This window comes from Panthera uncia, chromosome F2 (genome assembly GCF_023721935.1).
Source record: "Panthera uncia isolate 11264 chromosome F2, Puncia_PCG_1.0, whole genome shotgun sequence".
Taxonomy (NCBI): domain Eukaryota; kingdom Metazoa; phylum Chordata; class Mammalia; order Carnivora; family Felidae; genus Panthera; species Panthera uncia.
Window position 1 is genome coordinate 4,587,384 of NC_064812.1, and position 22,957 is coordinate 4,610,340.

The 22,957-nt window shown below is 52.8% G+C and overlaps 1 protein-coding gene across 1 annotated transcript in view; it reads left to right on the forward strand.

Moving 5' to 3' along the window:
• The window catches only part of COL22A1 (collagen type XXII alpha 1 chain), a 237,546-nt gene that overhangs the window by 138,622 nt on the left and 75,967 nt on the right, over positions 1-22,957 (forward strand). The window contains exons 31-39 of the mRNA XM_049632862.1: positions 514-546; positions 4,481-4,534; positions 4,926-4,979; positions 5,727-5,780; positions 7,046-7,099; positions 8,633-8,686; positions 11,605-11,709; positions 12,934-12,978; positions 19,317-19,394. Coding sequence (XP_049488819.1) covers positions 514-546; positions 4,481-4,534; positions 4,926-4,979; positions 5,727-5,780; positions 7,046-7,099; positions 8,633-8,686; positions 11,605-11,709; positions 12,934-12,978; positions 19,317-19,394 — 531 coding nt within the window. The remainder of the gene's footprint in view (positions 1-513; positions 547-4,480; positions 4,535-4,925; positions 4,980-5,726; positions 5,781-7,045; positions 7,100-8,632; positions 8,687-11,604; positions 11,710-12,933; positions 12,979-19,316; positions 19,395-22,957) is intronic.

Consider the following 22,957-nt stretch of genomic DNA (forward strand, 5'->3'; position numbering starts at 1 on the left):
GCATCTGTGAAGCGCTAATGGCAGCATGGACATGGGGTGGGGCTGGAGGGCCACGTGGCTCTATGTGCCCGGATAAGGAGTGGCCAGAGGGCGCCTCCCCTGGTTTCTTCTCACACACGTCATGCCCAGGGGATGCTGCTGGTGACAGACTCTGGGGGTCGGGGGCGATGTCCCAGGGTCCGATTACTCACAAGGATTCTCCATCTCAGCCCAGGGCACCCTGAACAGAGAAGGTTTCATCCCCACTTTACTGATGTAGGAATGGAAGCTGACAGATGGTCACAAAGTTTTAAGTGGGGGTGTGACTCCGGGTCCCCCATCTAACCACAGTGCTTTTCTGCCCTGCCTTGATCACCCCTCGGGGACTTGAAAGAAATACGTGATTGTACCCGTCAACACGAATCATCACTAAAGGAAATGCTGGGGCTGCGTTCTCCCACGCGGTCAAGTCTCTTAGAGGCAGGTGGTTAAAAGCAAGTCACATCTTTCTCATTTCTGTGCTTTCCTTTTCAGACGCCCCTGTTCACGCCGCACCCCAGGATGCCAGTAAGTAGCAGCGGCCCCTGGGGGCTGCAGGTGCCCTTTGTCCAGACCTGCGCTGCCCGCCTGCTCTGGCTCCTGACTTAGCCCCTCCACACGGGTCTGCAGGGCGGCTCACTTCCAGATTTGTCCAGACAGCTGGGGGGGGGGGGGGGGGGGGGGGGGGGCCAGCCCTCTCCTGGGGTAAGGTTGGGTCTCCGCTGCCCAGAGAGCCGGTGGTCGGGAGGAGAGCAGGTCAGGTGACGGTGGACTGAGGAATCCCAGGGAGCATTGCCGAGGATGTCGGCCTGAACGGGTCCCAGAGACTGAAGCACACTGGGGGGACCCGGGTCTAAGAGAGGCCGTTCGGAGGGAGGACAGTGGAGCCCCAGCCAGCTGCAGGGTGTGGCTGGTGCACGGAGCTCTTGTGGCTTCTCCCAGAGACTAAAATGCTCAGCAAGGAGGCTCATCATCGTGGCAGCCGCGGGGAAGCCTTTCCCTCCTCTGTCCATGGAAGGCTCTCGAGAAAATAAGCTTTTCCAGGATGACCTCCGCTCTCGGCAGCACTGCGGCCCGAGGCGTGCACCTGCTTGTCCCCTTTGCTCTCAGGACGGGGTCCTCCTGTGGCTGCTCCAGGCCGCGCGGCCGCTGAGAGCCCGCACACATCCGCATTTCAGTGGTTGCTTTGTGGGAGCGCTCGGTGTTGAGCGTATATGACTTAGAAAGCTGCAGCGTATCCTGTATATGTGGGGAAAGATAGGAGCTGGGGCAGCGAGCCAAGGAGTGGAAGGGGCGGAGCTTGAGCGCATCCCTCGTGGCAGGTGCCGGGCTGCCAGTGCTGATGCTGTCCCTGAGGGAGCTGCACATGTGCCCCGTTTCACAGATGATGACTTGTGGGTCAGAGGAGCTATGCAGGTTGCAAAGCACCTGCCTGGGAGATAGGCCGTGAGATGGGTTGTGGGCTGCAAGGACCTGCCTGGCCACAGCGGTTGTCCCCACCTGCCGAGGAGATTCAGGGCTTGCCCAGGTGGTGGCCGCCCACATCACAGCACCCCAGTGTCTGCCTCTCCCAGGACCACCTCTCCTGGTCTCCGTCCTCTGGGTCTCTCTCCCTCAGACCCACCCTGAGCCCCTCCAGCTGGAGACAAGCCTGCAGAGGCGGCCCCTCCTTAAAGGAATCACTCCCTTAAAGATGATTTCCAAGGTATTCCAGTTGGAAGGCTCATGAGGGAGAGTCTGGGCCTGCCAGGCCTCCCTTTTGGACCCCAATCGCGACACTTCCTGTAGGGTCTGAGCCTTTCAGAGATCAGGAAGCCACCTCAGGTGCAAAGTGAAGAAATTGTGTCTATGGGGGAAAAAAAAACGGTTCATTGTGGATTATTGCATGAGTCTCTCTGGGACCAGCCTCGTCGCCATGGTAACTGTACTTGTGTTGATGGTTTTGAAAAGTGATGTTTGACGTCTCCTTGCTCTCCTGAGGCATGCTCCCTTTGAGTCCCTGCACATGGCACAGGGTGGCAAAGTCCCAGGCATAATTAAGCAAGGGAATAGAGAAGGCTGGGAGGAAAAACCCACCTCCCTCTGTCTGGGGATGGAGAAGGCTGCTGGGGCTGGCTGGGGGTGGCACCCGGGGAGGCTGGGATGCCGCGTGCAGGTCTGCGGAGGGGACCCGGTCCTTCACTGGAGGAAGGAGGGACAGGCAGCCTCGGGCTTGGGGATATTGCAGCTAAGAACTCAAGAGGGTCTTTGTAAGGGGTGGGCAGGGGGTGCTGGCAGGTGGTGAAGAAGCAACCAGCTAGGAAGGGTCTGGGGCGGCCTGACTCCACCCTGTCAGCCTGCAAAGGAATCTGCAGGATGCCAGCCCAGTTGCAGGATGACACTGAGCCCAAAGAGGGTGTTGACGTGGTTGACGGACTCACCGGTAGGGGGGGCAGCCTGGAGGAGAAAGGAGCCACTCACACCCGTGCGTTCAGTGGCTGTGGATGAGTACCCACTGTGTGCTCCTGGAGTGAAGGCTCTGCTTCCTGACTGATCCCCAGGCTGGGGCTGAAAATGGCTTGAGCACCTTGCCTGTGAGTCCCCAGGGGTCCCTCCTCTGGCCTGATGACCGCCATCTACAGTCCCTTCCTCCAGCTTCTTCCTACTGCATCACCCGAAAGAACCCCATTAGCCCTTTTGTCTTTGTGGGTTGTATTGCCAGTGACTGGAGGACCAAAGAGTCTCGAAAGTCCCCACAGCAGGGAGGAAAGTGTGCTGGCAGGAAAGTATTGCTGTCCCTGGTGAGCAGAGCTGGAGTGTATGATGAGCTGGTTTGCTCCAGAGGAACCAGTGAGGTCACACCTGTGTGGGTGCCACGGAGCACTTTGCAAAAGCCACCTCACTGAATCTTGGCCACAGCTCCCCAAGGTAGACCATGCAGATTCCATGCCACACAGAAAGCAGAGAGAGAGAGAAAACCAGCCAGGACTGTGCAGATGCTAACTGGGCGATCCACCAGTCGCTTGGGCGAGGAGAGCAGGTGGGAACCCCAGGCAAGGTCTCCGGAGTCTGCCTGTGCCCGGGGAGAGAAAGCAGCCTGTCTTCCAGCTTCTCCTGCACCTGAAGGTTTAGGACTAGCCCACCCCGGGCTCCCTAACTCACATGTTAGAATTTGCCTTCTAGATGCTTCCAGGGGCCTCCCCAGACTTCCTGGTCTCTGGAGCCTTTGCTTTCAAATTCCCTGCCTATGCGGGCCTTCTTTATACCTTCCAGGAAGTACTCATCCCAGTCTCTCCTGCGGCCTTCCTGCAGATGGGGACCTGGGGTCTCCCTAGGCAGCCCGTGGGACTCAGGGACAGCACTGGGTCCTGCTCCTTTAGAAGGAGCCGTGCACAGCCCTTCTGATGCACAGGCTTCCATCATTACCCTGCTGTCTCTAGAGAGCTCCACAGACCCCCCCACACACACACACTCTCCCCTCTGGGGCTCATCCCTGCTGCCCCTTCTCTGTGCCTTCTCTGTGCCTCACACTGTGTGAAATGGAGAACTTACCTGTTCATTTTGTAGATATGGTCACAGAGGACCCTATGACTAAATACTCTGCCCACGGTTATAGAGCCAGCACAGTGGAGAACCAGTTCTAAGCCAGTTCCTATGGAGCTGAGGCTGTTTTCACCACAGTCCACCGTCTCCATCCATCTCCCATCCTGGCCCCTCAGCCCTGAAAGGTGGAGGCCTGCGTGCTTTCCAGGGCCACCCTTGATGGAGACTCTTGTCTGCTCACCTTCTCACAGTCACTGGCAGGGAACAGGGTGAGGCTGTCTTGTCCCTCCATCCTTCCTGGGAGGTGTTGGGAGCCCTGGATGGGACACCAGCAGATCAAGAGAGTGACCCGTCTCCTCGCCTATTGGATGACTCGATCCTGGGCAGCCCCCGATAGTGCACACCTTTTCCTGGCTGTGGCCTACCTCTTCTTCAGCAAAAGCTAGACACGCCGATCTAGCCATCGAGGGTGCAGCCCTGAGTCTGCAGTCTGTCAGGTCCCTTGAGCAAAGCCTGCTCCCCAACTCCTCCATCAAGATAAAGCAGGGATGGGGCTCAGGGTCCGAGAATCGCCTTTCTGTTCAACAGTCCCTCTATCACTGTTGACCGTCTGCATGTGCAGGGCTTGGGGCTGGAGGGGGTGGGAAGGACAACAAACAAAGGTCTAAGTGCTGTGTGACAGGTACTGCGGAGAAAGACACTGTGACGCGAGTCCCTGAGTTTGGGGTAGCTTCCCTGAAGAAGGGATTCTTGATCTTGGATTTGAAGGATGAGAAGAATCATCAGAGTCCAAGGTGGGGGGGCGATAGGGGAGAGAACCCCACGCAGAGAGAACAGCCTTTGCTAAGGGGTCAGGTGCAGAAAGCAGACAGGAAGGGCCAGTGTGGCCTGATCTGGGCACAGGGCAGGGTACGTGTGCTGTCCTCTGCTTCGCCAACAGGGAGAACGAGGGCCGAAAGGAGAGAAGGGTGATCCCGGCATGCCTGGCGAGCCGGTGAGGGCCCTGTACCCTGTGTTCTGCACCCCACGCACCCCCCGCCCCGTGCACCTGGTTGCAGGGCATCCAAAAGCCGTGTGACTGCATGTCTGAACTGCATGGTCTACTCACAGGATCCCCACTAACCGAATCCAGCCCCTTCCTCCTTCCTCACAGCTCCAAGGATGTCCCCACCGTGGATCCCATACCAAACCCACTGCACGTATCCCCACCCCACCTGCTAGGAACCAGGGTGACCCCAAGCCAGACCCACTGCCCTTGTCCCTGCCCCACCCCACCTGCTAAGAACCAGGGTGATCCCAAACCAGACCCACTGCCCGTGTCCCCGCCCCACCCCACCTGCTAGGAATTAGGGTGATGACCTAGTTCCTTGATGGTTCCATTGCAGGGATCTCAAGGCCATCCTGGAGAACTGGGGCCTCGGGGACCCATCGGAGCGCCGGTAAGAAACCCTCTCTCCGACTGTGGGCTCTGAGTTGCAGAAAACCCTGCCCACCCGCTGTCTCTCCCTGTCCCCAGTGGCCCTGCCTGCCTGGCATTTTGGGGCAGCCCAGAAGGGGGCACTGCCACAGATGCTGTGAGCCCAGCGCCCCCAGGGGCCCTCACAAGGCACCCAAAATGCAGCTCTGGGGGTGGGCGCTACCTCTGGACCCCTGGATGGGGAAGTGATGCTAGGACACGGGGTGGTTCAGATGCAGGAAAACCCTCCCAACCTCCCCTCTGACTGGCGGCTCTGGTGTATCTGCTGCTGGTGGGGATTAGCATTTTTATTTTGTGGTTATTTTTCTCTGCTTGAGCTCCTTAGCTGCCTCTCTCTCAGGCACGTTCTCTGGAGAGTTCCCTTTGCACTGACCTGTCTGGGCTCAGATCCCAGGGGTGCCAGTGGCTGGCTGTGTGCACCTGGGCCGCCCTGTTCCTCTGAGCCTCGTTTACATAAGGTGTCTGTGCGAATACCTATACCCGGGGTTGGGGGGGGGGGTGGTGAGGCCGGGATAAAATAACCACAGGCTGGGCTCCAGCGGATGGACAGACGGCCAGGAGGTTGTGATTTCCGCGTGCTGTGGACTCTGCTCCCTGCCCAGTATACGTTAATGGATTCCGATGAGCAGGGTGTCCCTGAGATGGTCCCACATGGGGACAAGGACAGCTTCCCCATGATGTCTCACTGCCCCCTTTGTCTCCCGGGCAGGGTGCCAAGGGACAAGAAGGCCCCCGGGGGGCACCTGGAGCGGCTGGAAACCCTGTGAGTCCTCATGCACTTCCCGGGGGGGGCCCGCAGAGGGAGGCTGGGCCCGCATGTGCCCTGGGCTCTGGGCTGACTGTAGGGAAGGGCCGAGTGGTCGGCCAGGGCTGGGCACCTTGGAGCAGCAAGGACCAGGAGCGACGTCCTGGTCTCTGCAACATTATTCGCGCTTCAGGGCTTTGTCTGCAAGCCCAGCCCGTGACAGGAGTGTCCTTCCACACGTGTGGGGGATGCACACAGGGACACACAAACACCCCCTCACACTTGCACACATTCTGAAACCAGGGTGCACCTGTACTGTGATGCACACGCCCCTACAGAAACTGTCAGCACGCAGGCGTGACTAGGGACACATGTAGACAGGTGCCTTCATGCACAGGCCTTCTGAACTCTCTGCCACTGTGCCTGGTCTCCCGCGGGGCCGGGATCTCCGTGGGGTTGGCGCTGGTGCCCCCGGGCTGACAGAACCACTTGTCACGATGCCACTGGGGGAGCAGACCACCTCCACACCGGCTCTCCCTGGAGCAGGAGTGGAAGTGACCACCCCCTTGCTCCTGGGACAGTGGGTTAGATGTACCTGGCTGTAGTGTGCTTGCATAGCCCAGGCCATCCGTGCACGTGGCCGAGGGGAAATGGGGTCAGCCAAGGGCGGTGACCAACATGGATGTCCCAGGGTGGGGGCAGATGGCAGGCTCCTCCCTGCCAGTCGAGAGAGCCCTGGACGGGGTGCAGCCTGGAGGGAAATGGAAGCTGCATGCGGGCAAGGAGGCCTGGAAGGTACACGAGGAGCCTCCAGTCCTTGGAGAGTTCCCTGCTTCCCCATCTCCATGGTGTCGACCCCCGCACCCCCTCTCGTGGAATCTTCGTTAACCATGAGTGTTGCATTCGAATCCACTTCCTCCAGGAAGCATTCCCTGATGCATCCGTCAAAGTGAACACGCACACACGCATGCATGGGCACACTCACACGTGCACGTAAACACACATGCACAACACGCACCCTCCACGTCTGCCACCTCCGTGCCTTGGTCTTAAGGAACCTCCTGTTCCCCACGTGCGTGCCAGAATGCACTCACTGGAGGTCTGGCCAGCGGGGCACCGCACCATGCACGCGGGAGGAGGTCACCTTCCCTGTGGAGGGAACTTCGGGCCAGGAGCAGTTCAGCGAATTACCGTGAACGGAAGAGAAGGCAGGTTTACAGACACACCGGGAAACCACCTGTAACCACTACGTGGGGCCTTTCTAAACTTCTGCCTCTGCATAGGGCACTCCTGGAGCTGCAGGCCTGCCTGGTGCCAGCGGCCCCCCAGGAAGCGCGGTGAGTGATCGGGGGAGGGCCGGGGTGCCGGCGCGGGTCGTGGGTCAGTGCTGCCCACCCACCAGCTTACCTTCTTTCTCCTCCCTGCAGCCCCGGGGGGTAGCCATCCTTCCTCCCACTTTACAGATGGAGAAATTGACGTCCCAGAGAAGGGCACCTAGAAAGTCAAGCAGCCTGAGGCTCTAGGTCGCTCATGAGACCGCCAAGTGGTAAACAGAGCTGTTGGGACTGCAGAAAACCACAGAAAGCCTCTAAGGGTCAGGCGTGTGCTAGTCGGCCCCCGAGTTTGCCGTTAGAAGAGACAAAACACACCTGAAAGGTGCAAAGGGGTCCTGACCCTTAGGGTCCCTCTGCAGGTCACTTCCCGAGGCCTCTGCTTTTCACCTTCTAAAGGGAGAGGGCGGCCGCCCTGGACGGCGGCTAACGGCGGTGAACAGCACCCTGTCCCCGGTGTGTGGAGTCCCCTCCCGCAGGGCCCCGCGTCTGCTGACGGGCTAGCTCCGAGAGCCGCCGTAGACGATTTCAGCTTTAACGTTCCGCCATAAAACACCCGGTGGCATCTAGTCAAGGGCAACAGAGAATTTGTCTTCCTAAAGTAGATTGAGGTCAATCCTGTTTGGTCATCATCAGCCTTTATGGATCATACTCACAGCACTTTGGAGGACAAGTACGGGGCATTGTTACATGCCAGGCTCTGTTCTAAGCACTTTACGTGTGTTAGTTCACCGAACCCCTTCGACCCTGCGAGGTGGATATGATCACCGCTTCCATTTTGCATGAGAGGAGAGGGAAGCACAGGGAGGCTGAGTCGTGTCCTTAGTGGTCGCCAGGGATGGTGCTGGAACCTCTCCCCATTTCCCTGCCTGCTGTCTGCTTCCAGGGACCAACCCTGCGTTCCTTAGCCTGAGGGTTTTCTCTGGCTTTTGGAGACCGCATTGTCCAGCCATAGGACACGTGGTTTTTAGCACCTCCGGAAGCAGCCCCTAGCTGATGGCTGTGTGGACACCTGGCTCCTTCCCCTGGGCAGCTCCGGAGGGCGCGTCCTGCCCTGGCCCCCTAGAGCGCCTGCAGGACTGAGCTCCAGTCACATAAACACGTGCTATCTGCCCATCCGCCCCATTCTCACTGCTCTGTTTCCCTACTGGGGTGTCCGTGGGTCGTTTGCACTGAGCCTTGTCTCAGAGTCAGGCTCTAGGTGATGTCAAGGACACAGGTGGAGCGGGTCCTTGATGTGGAGCCTGTGTCCCTAGGTCACCCTCAGCCTCCCTGGTGTCCAGTGTAGGCTGCACCCTGCCCTCTTGAGAGCCACAGTCCAGGGTGGGGCAGACGTCCAGGCAGACTGGGCTCTGACACAGGGGTGTATGAGCAGATGCGGGGTGGGGAGGCAGGGAGGAGATGGCCACCCTCTGGTGAATTGAGTCAGGGATGGGGAGCCCATAGGCACAGAGCTGTAGCCTTGGCATTGGATCACCCTTCTCTGGGGGTCACAGGCCATCTTGAACTTGACCATGTGAATAACCTGTCTGTTTTCAGGGCCCACCTGGCATCAGAGGCCCCCCTGGAAAAGATGGGGAGCACGGTGAGAAGGTGAGAGGGGGCTTGTGGTCAGCACGCGGCATCTGTTCTCAGCTTCCTTTCTTTTCAGTTTATTTATTGAGAGAGAGAGAGAGAGAGAGCAAGAGAGTGAGCATGAGCAGAGGAGGGGCAGAGAAGGACAGAGACAGAAGCCCAAGCAGGCTCTGCACTGCCAGCACAGAGCCCAGTGCGGGGCTCCAACTCCCGAACCGTGAGATCCTGACCTGAGCCGAAATCCAGTCACTCACTTAACCGCCTGAGCCCCCGGGGCACCTCCACATTCCCAGCTTCTTAAAAGGCAGCAAAGGTGGAGGCAGAGGGGAGCTGCTCAGCCCTGGGTTAGGGCACTGGGGTCAGAAGGGACTTTCCAGGCAGAGGAGAGAGAAGAGAAGGCTGTGCGGCCCCCTCTGGCCAGCTCACGGCAGACCTGTATGTCGGATAGGGAGACTGAGCCTCTGAGAGAGCAGGAGATTCTCCCTACCCCCCACAGCGAGGTCTGCCTGACTTCAAATCCTACTTTCTCTCAGTTCGGTACACCAGCGTATCCATCCCATACCTCGTGTGCATACTTAAGCCTTCCCAAGTATGAGAAAGAGTGTTTATTTATTAGGGGCAAGAGAGATATGGTGTCTGCATGAGACATCAGCACCCCAGAGGCAGAGGAGGAAGGTGCCCAGCCTTTCAAAATCGGGTTTCACTTGCCTTCTAGAGCATGCCTCTGGGGTTTACTGCTGAGGGCCTGTGGCCGGCTTCCAGGGCGTGGAAACCAGGGTTCTGAAAATCTCACACAGGACAGCGACCCCCACCACATGCACGCAGATAATCCACCCGAACGTCAGTGTGCCAGTGTGGATACGACAGATCCTGGGTACCATCCGTGCACTGGGATTTTCTCATCTGTGAGACGAGGACAGTGACATGTTGGTGGCAGGGTGTGAGGATTAAGTACCGAACTGGCATGCTGGAGGGCTCAGCACAGGGCAGGAGAGGAGATCCACTGTGGAGCCCGCCCTGCCCCCCATGAGCAGTGTCATGTCCAGGACAGGTGTCCTCTGAATGGCGGACAGTCCACAGGGGCGCCCTTTAGAACAAGTGCCTCAACGTCTTGATCCCGATCCCTTCGAGTCCACACTTCACCCAGGACCTTTTAAAGGAGCGATCATGTTGTCTTTTCCATTTGGGCAGAATTAACAAGAATAGATGTTACATTTACTGGATTTTAAAATACCTGTCGCAGAGAAAAATGGTCAACCAACCTGTGGAACGTATCTTGAGTTTTCGGAGTGTTGATGATAAGCCCTATAATAATCCTTATGTGGTGCAGGTGCTAATTTTTGTTTGGAAAGAAAATAATGCCATTGTAGATGGTGGCAGTAAAAAGAGAGCACCCAGAGGAAGCCAGGGGAAAAATAACCCTGGCCCATCTTCTTTGCTTTGCTTATACCACGTCTGAAGATTGGGCTCTATTCTGGACACGTTGTAAGTAGAGAACTGATGACCTGGAAGGGGGTGACCGAGGTGCTGGAGGCTTTGAGGTCCATTTGAGCCGAGGAGTAAATTAGTTGGCATATTCACCACCAGGGGGCGCCAGACACCTCTGCTTGGCTGAGCGGGAAGCCTGGGCTGTGGGCCCAGGCCCACGGCTGTGCTGGGAAGGAGACCCGAGTGGTCTGCAAAGAGGTCAAAAGTCGTGGTGCCAGGACATGCTCTTCCTCTGTGTCACGTGTCCAGTGACTGGCCTGAGGTTTGGGGAAGCCGATCCTGCCCTAGGCTTGCATGGAAGTGCCCTTGCTTGCCCCCCACCTTGGTCCTTATTGCAACCCCTGTCCATCAGGGAATGTCTGGAGGCATTCACACCGCAGCTCAGCCCAAGGGAGCCCTGCCCTGGAAGAGAAGCCCTCGTGGCTCCACCCACACGCCACAGCCAGGGATGCCACATAGGGCTGGAGACTGTGGTCCTGAGGGGGAGCATGTGGGTGTGCATCGGCACAGAGAGGCTCGAAGCCCAGCTCCCTCCCTCCCCGGGTCCTGAAGCTCTCTGCCTCTGGTTTCTCCTCCCCTGACTTCAGAGCCCTGAGCAGTGCTCCTATCTCTGAAGGCCTCCACTGAAGAGGGATTAGATTTTGTCCGCGGAACACCAGGCTTGAGGGTTGCATGTCCAGAAGACCTGAGACGGCACTCTTGGCTGAATGTAAAAGACACGTGTGAAACAGGGCTGCCCAATAAAGGAATAAGGCCTAGGAAAGTGGTGAGCTCTCTGCTCTTGTAGGAATTCAAGCAAAAGTGGAAGGACCTCCCACAAGAGATGCACCGGATGCTTTCCCCATGGCCCTGGGTGGACAACTGGGCTCTAACACTGCAAATGTCCTGTCCATTCCCAAGTCCTGCCTCGTATTAGTTTACCAAGTCTGCTGTAACAAAGTGTCACTAGCTGGGTGGCTTACACGACACAGGTGGACTGGCTGATCATTCTTACCACATCTGGGAGTCCTAAATCGAGGTTTCAGCAGGGCCGGTTCCCCTTGAGGGCCACGAGGGAAGGATGTCTTCCAGAACTCTCTCCTTGGCTTATTGATGGCTGCCTTCCCCCTGTGTCTTTACACTGCCTTCCCTCTATGCTTACCTGTGTCCAAATTTCCTCTTCTTACAAGGACACTAGTCATACTAGATGAGGGGCCGCCCTCCTCCAATATGACCTCAACCTAGCAACGAATTGCCTCTGCAAAAAAGATCCTACTTCTCAACTGAGGTATGGGGGATTAGGACCTCAGCATAGAAATTGTGGGGGACCCAGTCCAACTTATTATATATGTCGTAGAGAACAGTCAGAGCATCACCAGGAAGCCTACCGGTTGGCTGGCTCACCCACCCCTGAAAAGCTTACCTTCTGCACGTCATTGATCCTGGAAACTGTCCACCTGTCTTCCCAGGGAGCAGCAGGTGAAGAAGGGAGTCCAGGACCAGCTGGTCCCAGAGGTGATCCTGGTGCTCCCGGGCTCCCAGGGATACCCGGACAGGGAAAAGACGGAGAGCCGGTGAGTGTCACAGCCAGGGCGTTTCTGTGCCCATTCGACCAAGCTAGAATTCAAAAAGACAAGGGAAAAGGGGACAAAAAAAGAGAGACTGACCGACTCTCAAGGCTTAAGTGAGAGGGTCCACATAAATCCGTGGAGCATGGAGCCAGGGAAGCATTTAATTATATTAACTGTGGTCCAGGCACTCAGCACCAAACATTTAATCTTAACTACCCTGGAAGTGAGTGCTGCTTTTTTTTTTTTTTTTTTTTTTAGCCCATTCAGACTACTATAACACAATAGCATAACTTAGTGGTCTCTAAACAACAGAAATTTATTTCTCACAGTTGTGGAGGCTGGAAGTCCAAGTTCAGGGTGTCTGCGTGGCCAGGTTCAGGGCCAGAAGACCCATTCTGTTTTGAGTTGCAGAATGCCTACTTCTCATTGTGTCCTCACATGACGGAAGGGGTGAGGGGTCTCTCTGGAGCCTCTCTTATGAGGACACGAATCTCATTCTTGAAGGTTCCACCCTCATGTCCATGTCCTGAACACCAAAGTCCCCGCCTTCTAGTACCATCTCCTTGAGCCTTAGGATTTAACCTATGAGTTTGGGGAGGACACAAGCATTCAGACCATAGCGGTATTATCACCCCTATACTATTGATGGGGAATATGAGGTTTGGGGAGGTGAATCACTTGCCAAAGTCACAGAGCGTGGCTGTGAACCCACAAGAGACTGGACCCTCGCCTCTTCCTCCACTCTGGCTCGCTGGCAATACATGCAAATGTAGAGTTGTGACTTTAATTCTGGCCGTGCATCTGCATCAAGCAAAACCCTCAAGCCTGAAGTTGAAGATTCTTCTCATTGGCTCCCCCAGGTCTCGAGGTCATGGTAGACAAGAAAGAGACCAGGCTTTGGAGCCCATGGGCTCTGCTTTGAAGCCTGGCCCTGCCTGTCCTTGTGGGAGCCTTGAGTAGAAGGATCTTAAGTAGGAAAGCAGTCTAAGAGAAACTGGGATTTGCTCTGGGTCACACGGAGGCGAGGCGGTAGGTGGCAGGGTCAGAATTCACACCCAAGACACCTATAGCTCAGAAACAGTCATTTCTTTTGTAAACAACAGGCCACGGTGAGACCCCTGTCTCTCTCGAGCCCGCAGCACAGGGCGCGCACGGCTTGGCTTGTGGAAGATGGTAGATGTTCATTTGTGGTCCTTTCATTGTCCTCATGTCATTCGTTTCCCCCAGGGGCTTCGTGGGCCACCCGGATTACCTGGACCTCTAGGAACCAAGGTAAGTGTTTATCCAAGCAAATCATGATGCCATGGGCTGTCCTGCAAAAGGGACCGTGCACGACTGTATCGTGAGCATCTCTGGTCACTTCTCAGCTCCACAGTTAATCACATCTGCTTGACTGAAGACTCTACAGGGACACTTCCCTGAAGTTATCTTTACACTGAATCATTCATTCGTTGACTCATCTGTGCCCCGATCACCAGTGAGTGCATTTATGAGTGTATCTGTTGCTCACATCCACTAAGCTGCTGCCACATGTTGGATCTTGAGGTGGGCCATGGGACGGCACTGATGTATGTGACATGTCCCCAGCCCTTTGACAGCTCACCAGCCAGAGGGGAAGGCAGATGAATGAGTAGGCAAAAGCAGACCAGTGCTAGGATAGAGGGAGGCTTGGGGCATAAGGGAGCTCCAGGGAGGCTCCCCAGCCCAGCCTGGTCGGACTGGAGAAGGCTTCATGGAGGTGATGTTTGTCCTGATTTTAAAGTGCTTGCAGCAGTTGGAAGGGGAAGAAGTGAGGAAGGGGTTCTCTGCAGGGGTACTTACAGGGGAGAAGACACTGAGGCAGGACACGGAATGTGTTCAGAGACCAGGACGTACCGTGAACGCACCCACCTCCAAGGAAACATGGCTTGACCAACTCAGATGCTTGAATGTAAGCATGTGGCGAGTCAGTCAGTGATGGATGGACATTGAAATGTGTTTTTTCTTGCTTCAATTTAACATACATATAAAAAGACCACATTAAAATCTTGTATAATTATTTTTTTAGCCACTTGTGTGTATTTATGAAAACGAATTTTAGTAATTCTTCTTGTGTGCCTTCAGTGCCATTTTCTGTCACACCCAGAGCCACTGTCTTTTTTTTTATAGTTTATTTATTTATTTTGAGAGAGAGTGTGTATATACTCGCATGACTGGGGGAGGGGCAAAGGGAGGGGGAGAGAGAGAATCCCAAACAGGCTCCATGCTGTCAGCGCAGAACCTGATGTGGGGCTTGAACTCATGAACCATGAGATCATGACCTAAGCCCAAATCAAGAGTTGGGTGCTTAACCGACTAAACCACCTGAGTGCCCCCCAGATCACTTTCTGAGTCAGCCAGCACTTTTCTGCAGCACACCCCCATCCGTCCCACCTGTGTTAGGATATATCACTTCTGGAAGCCATGATGGGAAGATTTATCCCAAGCCCCAGATCCCCATCCATTTAATGGTAACTATAGTTTTTATTCTATAGCTGTTATCTTTAGGATCTCAACAACAGAACCACAGAATGTGTTGCTTCTTAAATTGTATGTACATGGCTCATTCACAAGAATATCCAGGGTAAGAAGTTTGAGGCCCCCAAATAATTGCTGCATCTACATTACACATCTTTGCTGCATGGTTTCCCTCTATTCAGGCAGGTAGCCTCTGTAAGCAATCTAAGCTTGCACCGATGGAAGTCATGGTCACTAATGTGTATCCTCTGTTAGCTATTTTGTCATTTGCAATGAAAGAAAAGAGAAATGGGAGTGTTCTTGGGGTGATCTGAGCAAATATATGGCAACTCCCTATTTTCTGGAGAAAAAAAACCCAACCTTGGAGACAACTTTTCCTGAATTTGGAGGCATATAAAATAGTCCCACGTGCCTGGAGTAATGGGCACGTGTGGAGAGGAGCAGAAGGCAAGACCCAAGCTCTGGAGGATCTTATGGATCAGCCACCAGCCTAAGGCATGCATTTGAGGCTGCCGTGATGTGCTGAGCCCCACATCTGGGTGGCACTGCTCCTGTGCTCTCACTTTTCTCCCTAACAGGGAGCCTTCAGCCCCTTAGAAGAAAGGAAGGCAAAGGCACCAGAAATGGCTTAAGATGTCCTTTTCCTGTGATTACTATTCATGAGTTTAATAAAATCTGTCTTCCAGGCAGAGTCTGGGGGGAAATCGATGATATAATACAAATAAAAATAGTTGCCTGACCTCGTGCTGTCAGAGGTACATGCTCAATAAACATCAGTGATCCTTGGGGTGCCTGGGTGGCTCAGTCAGTTGAGCATCTGACTCTTGATTTCGGCTCATGTCATGATCCCAGGGTTGTGGGATCGAGCCCCATGTTGGGTTCTGTGCTGAGCATGGTGCTGCTTGGGATTCTCTCTCTCCTGTCGCTCTCCCCACTTACACACACACACACACACACACACACACACACACACACTCTAACATAATTCAAAATTAGTGATCCTTATTATTAGACCACCCTGTGGAGTCAGCTTTAGGGTGGCAGCAGGAAGATGGGGACCTAGAGAGCCCTTGTCTATTTCTGCAGCCATGTTGGGAACCCACATGGAAGTGGATGGAGGCAGCACTGAAGAGAGAGGCAGGCTGAGGCTCCAGGTGAGGAGTGCAGAGAGCCTTGACCTGGGGTCCACTTGACCAACCAGTGTCACCTGCGGGTGACCCAGGGTTAGACATGGCATCGCTTTGGCCAGATGTTTTCTCCTATTTAAAATGTGAGGGATGGAAACAGATGACCCATTCCCATGTTGATATTGTATACATGTATAAGTTAGAATGTTGTTTAGAAATAAATATTTCCATACTTAATTGGCACTGGGAAGGTAAGTTTGAATTCAAGGACGTCTTTAGTTGAAGAATGGGCTGTTTGTGGGTTGGAAGCAGGGAAGGATGAAGAGAGATACCAGAGAGCGCCTGCTGAGTGCCCCCGCTGTCCATGGTGCTGACCAGAAACCCCTGGCTGGAGGAGGGGAGCCATATAATGGTTTTCAGGGCAGACCCCCTTCCTAATTACTTAAACTGCAGGAGGGTTCTTAAAGAAGCCTTTCCTTTTCTTGGGTGGCACTCATTTCTAGCAAAATGAACAGTCTTTGCCTTCATTTTGTGGGTTAGGGTCACAGCTCAGTGACCTACAAGATAGATGGCTTGAAGCAAGTGGTTTACTCTTTCTGAGACCCTCTTGTCCTCTTCTGTATAAATGAGTAAAGCATATTTAACTCCCAACGGGCTCCTGTGGAAAGAAATGATGTCATTCTCCATCCACGACCTGCACTTACTCATGCATTTCTTTCCTGGACACTGTTGGACTGGCCCAGAATGTCCTGCAGCCAAAATATTTTCTAGAGTCCCTATCACAGATTCTAGCTCCTGTGCCCCCTTTGTTTCTTAATCATAAGGCTTTTTCCTTTAGCTGGCAGAACATTAAGGCCTTTTGCTCTTTTCTTGGAGCCTTTTTCTAAAAGTTTCAGTCCATTAAGCTGTAAAGTGTTGCTGCTTTGGGGAAATGTTAGCATCATCATGGGCCATAAACACAGGAAAGGAACCAGGTCTGGCTACCTTGCAGAAAAGAATAATCAGAGACTCAGATTCCAGGCTGGGCTGAGTGTTCCCTCCTGGCTCTATCAAGCTCCTTCCTCTTAAAATGTTGATTTCGGTCAAAGGCAGAATTTAGTACCTGACAAAATGTTGGCAGTGATGGATTCACTCATTCCAGCACTCAGGAAATAGCTATTAAAGGCTGCCGCTGGTGCCAGGTCCTAAGCTGGGCACTGTGGATGCAAAAGTGTATCGACCTTGTACCCAACACAGGGTCTGACTCATTCTAGGTACTGGACAAATCCTTGTTCAATTAATGGGTAGGTGAACGAATGGGAAGTTTCTACTCTTAAGATACTTACGTAGATGCCAGAGGGTCAGACAGACACAATGGGAGAGCAGCGTATTAAGGTTAACGAAGACACACGCAGACATGGGCGGGAGGACAGACAGGAGGACAGGCAGAGGTGGGTTTATGGAAATAGGATGATTGGGCTACTCTTACTTGATGGGTCAGCGTTTGGAAGGTTAAAACATGAATGTTTGATGTGTTTAGCTGGCAGTAGTTAGGGTTTGCTGGTATGTAAGAGACAGCCTTGGGAGCAAGAGGAGAGCCAAGCTAAAACAAAATGGTAAGGCAATTTACATGAAACACTTTAAAGAGAAACCGAGATGCAAAAGGATATGGATTTCTCTGGTATTTACGTGTGTTTATTTTCTGTCTTCTAATTCCACTGATAAAGTAATAATAGCATGTTTATAATACTCAGTGTTAAATTGTCTCTTACCTTTTAAATGAGTCTTCGTAAGATACATGGGAGAATGTTCTCTCCCTTTTTTGTTGATTGACGAGGGCCCTAAGGTACAGAGAGGCTATGGGACTTACCCAGGTTCCAGGACCAGGTGGACATTGTCCTGAAACTGGACCTACAGTCACCTGACTGCCTGTTTGAACTCTTCCCATGTGGCCGTCTCATTGGTGCAGTGCGTCTGTGACTGACGCATCACGGAGTGTGTTCATCCTTAGTTCATTACACTTTTTCCCCATTTTTCCTTATTTCTGGACTTCCTCCCTTCCCCACCTTCCCCATGCATGCAGATTAGATTTTCTAGCCATCCCAATCATCTCGTACTTCTCAGAATAAGCCATAGTACATTTTTCTAAAGAAACACAGTGTTCCATCCAGGACTTCTAAGAGAATTTTAGGAGGGGCCTATTTATAAGGTAAGGGGGAAGGGGCATGGGGTGCTGTGGCTCTCCGGAAGCATGGCCTCAGTGGGCCTGGAAGAACAGTGGGTGCAGATGGTGTTACTAGAGAGAGGTTTGGGGTTCGGTTCATCTCTTGTGAGAACTTCACAAGTCCTGTCCCTCCTACTTTCCATGAACGGGATTTCTCTTCAGCATGTATTGGAAATGGGCATCGTTTGGTCTTAGAACCTATGTCACTGCTAGTAATAAACACACAGCAAACATTGGTCAAATGAATATAACTTTGGTATCTATCCAGGCAACAGACCTACTGCAGGAAAACTAATCATCTTAGAAACGTTACTTTTCTTAAAGGTCCAAAATGTGAAATTTTCCAATCAACGTGATGGTTAGAGGGAAAGCTGATTATTAACGGGATTTGTTTCATGCTTAGAAACATAAACCTTAATAAGCGATGTGTTGCCTAGCAATGTCAGGCTCCACCTCAAATCAGATCGGTGCACATTATCTCATTGGCTTCTCATGGTAACCTTCTAAAGCTCTTTTCGTTTGTCATACGAGTTAACTCATCCCAGGGATATTAAATAGCTCGAACAAGATCAGCCACCATTTCAGTGTTAGGCTTGGCTAGAGTTCAGCTGACCTAATACAGGTGCACAGTCTTGCACAAAATTGATGGGGCCCTGTGTGTTCTGGGCCGAATTTATTTTGGAATTAGAAAGGTAGTAATTTGCAAACTCTAGCTGTAGCATTTACTGTGGTGTGTGGGCCAGCAAGCCTAGTCAAACTCTTTAATATTGATGCAACAGAAGCCTGGAAGCATCCATACAAAACGGGATAACTGAAGGGTGTGAGGAGCCTGTGTCCGCACCAGTCAGGCTTTGCCGCCAGTTGACTTAGGGTAAGCCTTTGTGTTCAGAGGCTGAGGATTTTGAAATTGTGGATAAAATGGTGTGATTCAGTCTCAGCTTCCTTCTCCAGGAAGTGGCAGACATTCTTTCTTTTTTCTCTTCCCATCAAAGTCCAGAATGACGGGTGCGTGAGAACAGAAAGAGCCACGGCAGCTAACTTGCACGGAGCCCTGAGCCAGGCTGTGTGTCCAGCATGGCGCTCTGCATGTGTCCTCTGGTTTTGTGAGCACGACCACCTGCTGACCTGGCAGCTCCTGTTATTACCACCCCCCTACCCCCTCACCCCCACCTCCTCCTCCTTTGTAAATGAAGAACCAAAAGATCAGGGAACTTGTCACTTTCTTGAGTCAATAGTGAACGAGTGTTAGAGACAGAACTCCAGCCCATCCTCTATTAACCACTATTCTTGAAGGCAGTGGTTATAGCTCAGTCATCCTTGCCTCTCCCAACCCCTGGAAACGTGGCTTGCAAAATATAGGTACTTGACAAAGTATTGGTAAACTGTTGCCGATTTGGACTCTAATTGGAAATGTAGGTACATAGTAAAATCTGGGGTGTGGTCAGGATGGGAGCGTGATGAGGTCTGGATAAGGCACAGGAAAATTTGGAACTGTGGTCGCATAAAGGGTGATCATCTTGTTACAACCACACTGGGAGCCATGGTCAGTGTTGGGGCATGGTACCTTGAAAGGTGCATGGTCACGATTGGTGGCTGTGCGTATGTGTGGTGGACCGGGTGGGTGGTGGGCTGCCTAGGGTCTGTGGAGAGACACGCGGAGCCCAGGAGGCAGGAGAGGTGTTGATGGATAGCAGTCGGGACGGTAGGAGGGGCATGATTCCTTTTGTACACTGGCTCTCTGCTGCTCAGAACTGACCTCTTAATCATATTTTTCCTCTTTCTAGGGGGACCGAGGTGCACCTGGGATCCCTGGCTCCCCTGGCAACCGTGGCGACCCAGGCATCGGGTTGGCTGGCCCTCCTGTGAGTCTTTATGTTTCTAGCACTTCCTCCCTCACCCTCAGGCCACACAGCCACTCCCTGCTGGCCCCTGAGTGAATGTATAGCTTGGGCTTTCCTGCAGAGACCCTCCCTTTCCAGCTAACCTGGGAGCGGTTCACGGTCCTCCAGTCCATTGGGACCTAGACCCGTCCGCTGGCTTTGTTCTCAAACTTGGTGTAGTTCGTGTGGGAATAAGGCTTTGGGGAAGAACTGGACTTGTCCAATTGAAAGAAGAGAGAACAAAATTCATTAATATTAAAAAAAGATCAAAAATGACTCACTGGCCAAACTTTGCAAATCTGAGTTGTAGCCCGTGAACCTGAATTGACGGGGAAGGGGTGTGATGTGGGGGAAACAGCAAGCTCTCATGTACTGTAGGTGTAGTGAGTTCATTACCCCTCTTCCTCCAGTTAGTCTACAGGTGAGGACATGAATGCAATCAAGGACGGTTTTCATACAGTCTCCAAAATGGAATCTATGCAGTGGTCCTTAGATTGGTAGTTTGATAAATAATGCACATCAGTCTGGTGGACATGAGTCTACAGACTCCCTAGAGGTGGTGACTTTAGAGCTTAATCGAGATTGCAAGGACCAGGGATGCCTGCGCCTCCATCCAGGTGGAGGATAGCGGTCAATATTTTCAGCCAGCCTCCACCTGAATATCTTGAGAAATGGAAGACACGCTTCTTTGAAAGGTAATGCACCTGGATTTGGAATGTAGGCAACTATTTCTATAGAGAATCGACATTTATTAGAATTTTTTTTCCCATTGAGAGTAGGAATTTGGTCTTCTGTGTCTTCTACCCCTGGCCTCTGATTCTTCCCTTTGGTGTCAGAAAGATCACACCTCCTACCCCCTTGTACTGCATTGTAGCCTTCAGAATTTAAGGCCAGTTTTCAATCCTGGTGATTTGTCTTCTGTGTAGTCCCTTCTTTGCTACCAAGATGCACAGCACGTTAATGATGCACCTTAACATTGTATTGACTTTTTTCTTGAGAGCCATGTTGCTCGGCCCTCTTGGGCTGCTTTAACAAAAGTAATCATAGACTGTGTGGCTTATAAGCAATAGGCACTCATTCCCCACAGTTCTGGAGTCTGGATGTCCAAGATCAGGGTGCGAGCAGATTCATCGTCTGATGGTCCTTTTCCTGATTCATAGATGGCTGTCTTTTCTCTGCGTCCTCAAAAGGTGGAGGAATGAGGGACCTCTCTCCAGGTTCTCTTTTCTAAGGACACTAATTCTAGTCATGAAGCCTCTGCTCTCATTACCTAGTCACCTCTCGAAGGCCCATTTCCAGATACCATCATGAGGGAACTTTGGTTTCCATGTAAGAATTTGGGGAGGACATAAACATTCAGTCTGTAGCACCTGTCTTACTATTATTGAAAAGAAGCTCAAATACCCAGTCCTTTTCAAATGCTACTACTAAGCCTCATCATATCCAAACTATTCATGCATTGTTGTTACCGCTATTTAACCCAGTCTAACTCCACCCCTATTCTGGATATAAACCAGAGCAGCACATGACCCCAGTCTCTGCTTGGTTTTGCATTCAAGAACTACCGACCCCAATAAAAACCCATTAAAGGAACCCTACTTTTTGTCTCTCAAATAATTTGAGAGGAAATCCAGTTTCTTACCCACAATATCACTTATAAAACAGAAATTCCCTTTTCTTCCATCTGTGGTCCTCTTACATACCACCGTTGGTCTTGGGTCCTTCACTCTGTCCCTGAAATTCTCCAGGGAACCCCCCCCTCCAGCTTGCCTCATTTGCTCACCACCAGAAATGACCACAGCCCTTCCATCTCACATGGGGTGCGGGGCTCCTGTCTCCTTAAAAGTGCCTGAAACCATGGAGCAGGCATATGGAATCCCCTTGGGAATGTCCAGTTTTAGTCCGTCTTTCCTCCAAAGAAAGTCTCAGAACAAATCCTCCTGCTTCATTACATCAACCGTATCTTTTGTCTTTGGCTATTTTTTTTTTTTTTTCAGTTTTTTGGTAGCTGGAAGGAACAGGGTTCAAGCGTTGTTATTTCTGAAACCCTCCTTCTCCTGGGGCCTGATCTGGAGTGAGGATTCTGCCTCATGTAGGAATTAACCCTAGAATAGAAAACTTTTTGTAAGGGAAGCTGTAAGGTGAATGTAGGGCTCTCCGTCACGTAGCAGGTCTCTGTAGATCCCGGTCTGTTCCCTACGGGCTCACCGTGTCAGACCCTTAATCAGAACACCAGTCGGTAGAGGGGGACATCGTCCACCCCACCTCCCGCTTCAGAGCCAGCTAAAGTAAGCCATGAAATATGTTCATGCCTAAGTGATTCCACCTGAAAAGTAATTGGCTGGCTGCAGCCAAGGGGCTATAAATCAACTCTTTATTGTCTTTCCTCTTCAACTTATTACAAGCTTCCGTGGCGGACGAAAGCTTACTGAATTTTCATAAATCCTGTCTTTGGCCCCTTGCCTAGGCTCTTGATGACCTGGGAATCTGCACAGAGGATGCAGGGGTGTGCTGAGAGTCAGGGGAGGTGAAGGAGGGGGTGATGCCAGGGGTGTGGGTTCACTAGGGACTCAGCTGCCTCTTTACGGGACCAGGGCCATTTGCCGAGTGGTCTGTGTCTGGCCTGGTGCCCAGTGTAGAAGCCTGCGTACCCACCGCCTCCTGCAGTCCTGTGAATGTGCCCTACCACTGGGTGAAAGCTGCCTTCTGCAGAAGCCTCTCCTGAGAACAAGGTTCAGTGCAAGGAGTTTATTTGGGAAATGCTCCAGAAATCACTACTTGGGGGGTAGCCTGTGGGGGAAGGAAGGGAAGTGAGGGAGACTGTGTTCACGAGCAGGCTTGGGCTGTGGACGACTAGGACTTCCTTCTGCTGACAGCCCAGGAGAGGTGAGAGGCCTGGTGCATCGCAGAGTTGTTCTCCAATGGGGGGGGGAAGGCGGGGGTGTATGTGTGTGTCCACTCCTCTTGGCCAGCGGGTGGAGGCTGCTCCCTGCAGGGCTGACTCCCAGGAGCTCTCAGCCTGCCCCGTCCTCAGGCCAAGAGTTGTCCTGTGGCTCCAGAAAGCCCGGGATGCTGCCAGGTGCCAGGGGGAGGGGGCATTTGGAGAGGGGCGCTGATGGCTCGACTACATCACTGTTTTCCAGGTTAACAATCTGAGGTTCACGAGGTGGAGTGACTTGGCCAATGTCACATAGCTCGTCCTGTGCCAGGGCCAGGATGCACATCACCTCCCACATCCTCCCAAAGCAGTTCTCTTCGCCTGTGTCACCTCACCCGGTGGTTTCAGCAGGATGAGCGGGATTATCCATTTCCATTAAGTGCTCCCATTAAGGACGGATCAGCTTATAAGTTATTCTTCACGTCCTCCCTTCCCTGGCATTATGCTCTGAGGCCTTTGGCATCCAGGAGCAGTGCCCACCCCGCTGGAAGGGAGCCCTGGCTTTCCCTGCCAGCCTGTGCACCTCACTAGACAGGGATATGGGTGGCAAAGCAGCTGTGGGGGGTTTGGCTTCTAGATTCAAGACATTCACAAAAAACCCCTTTAA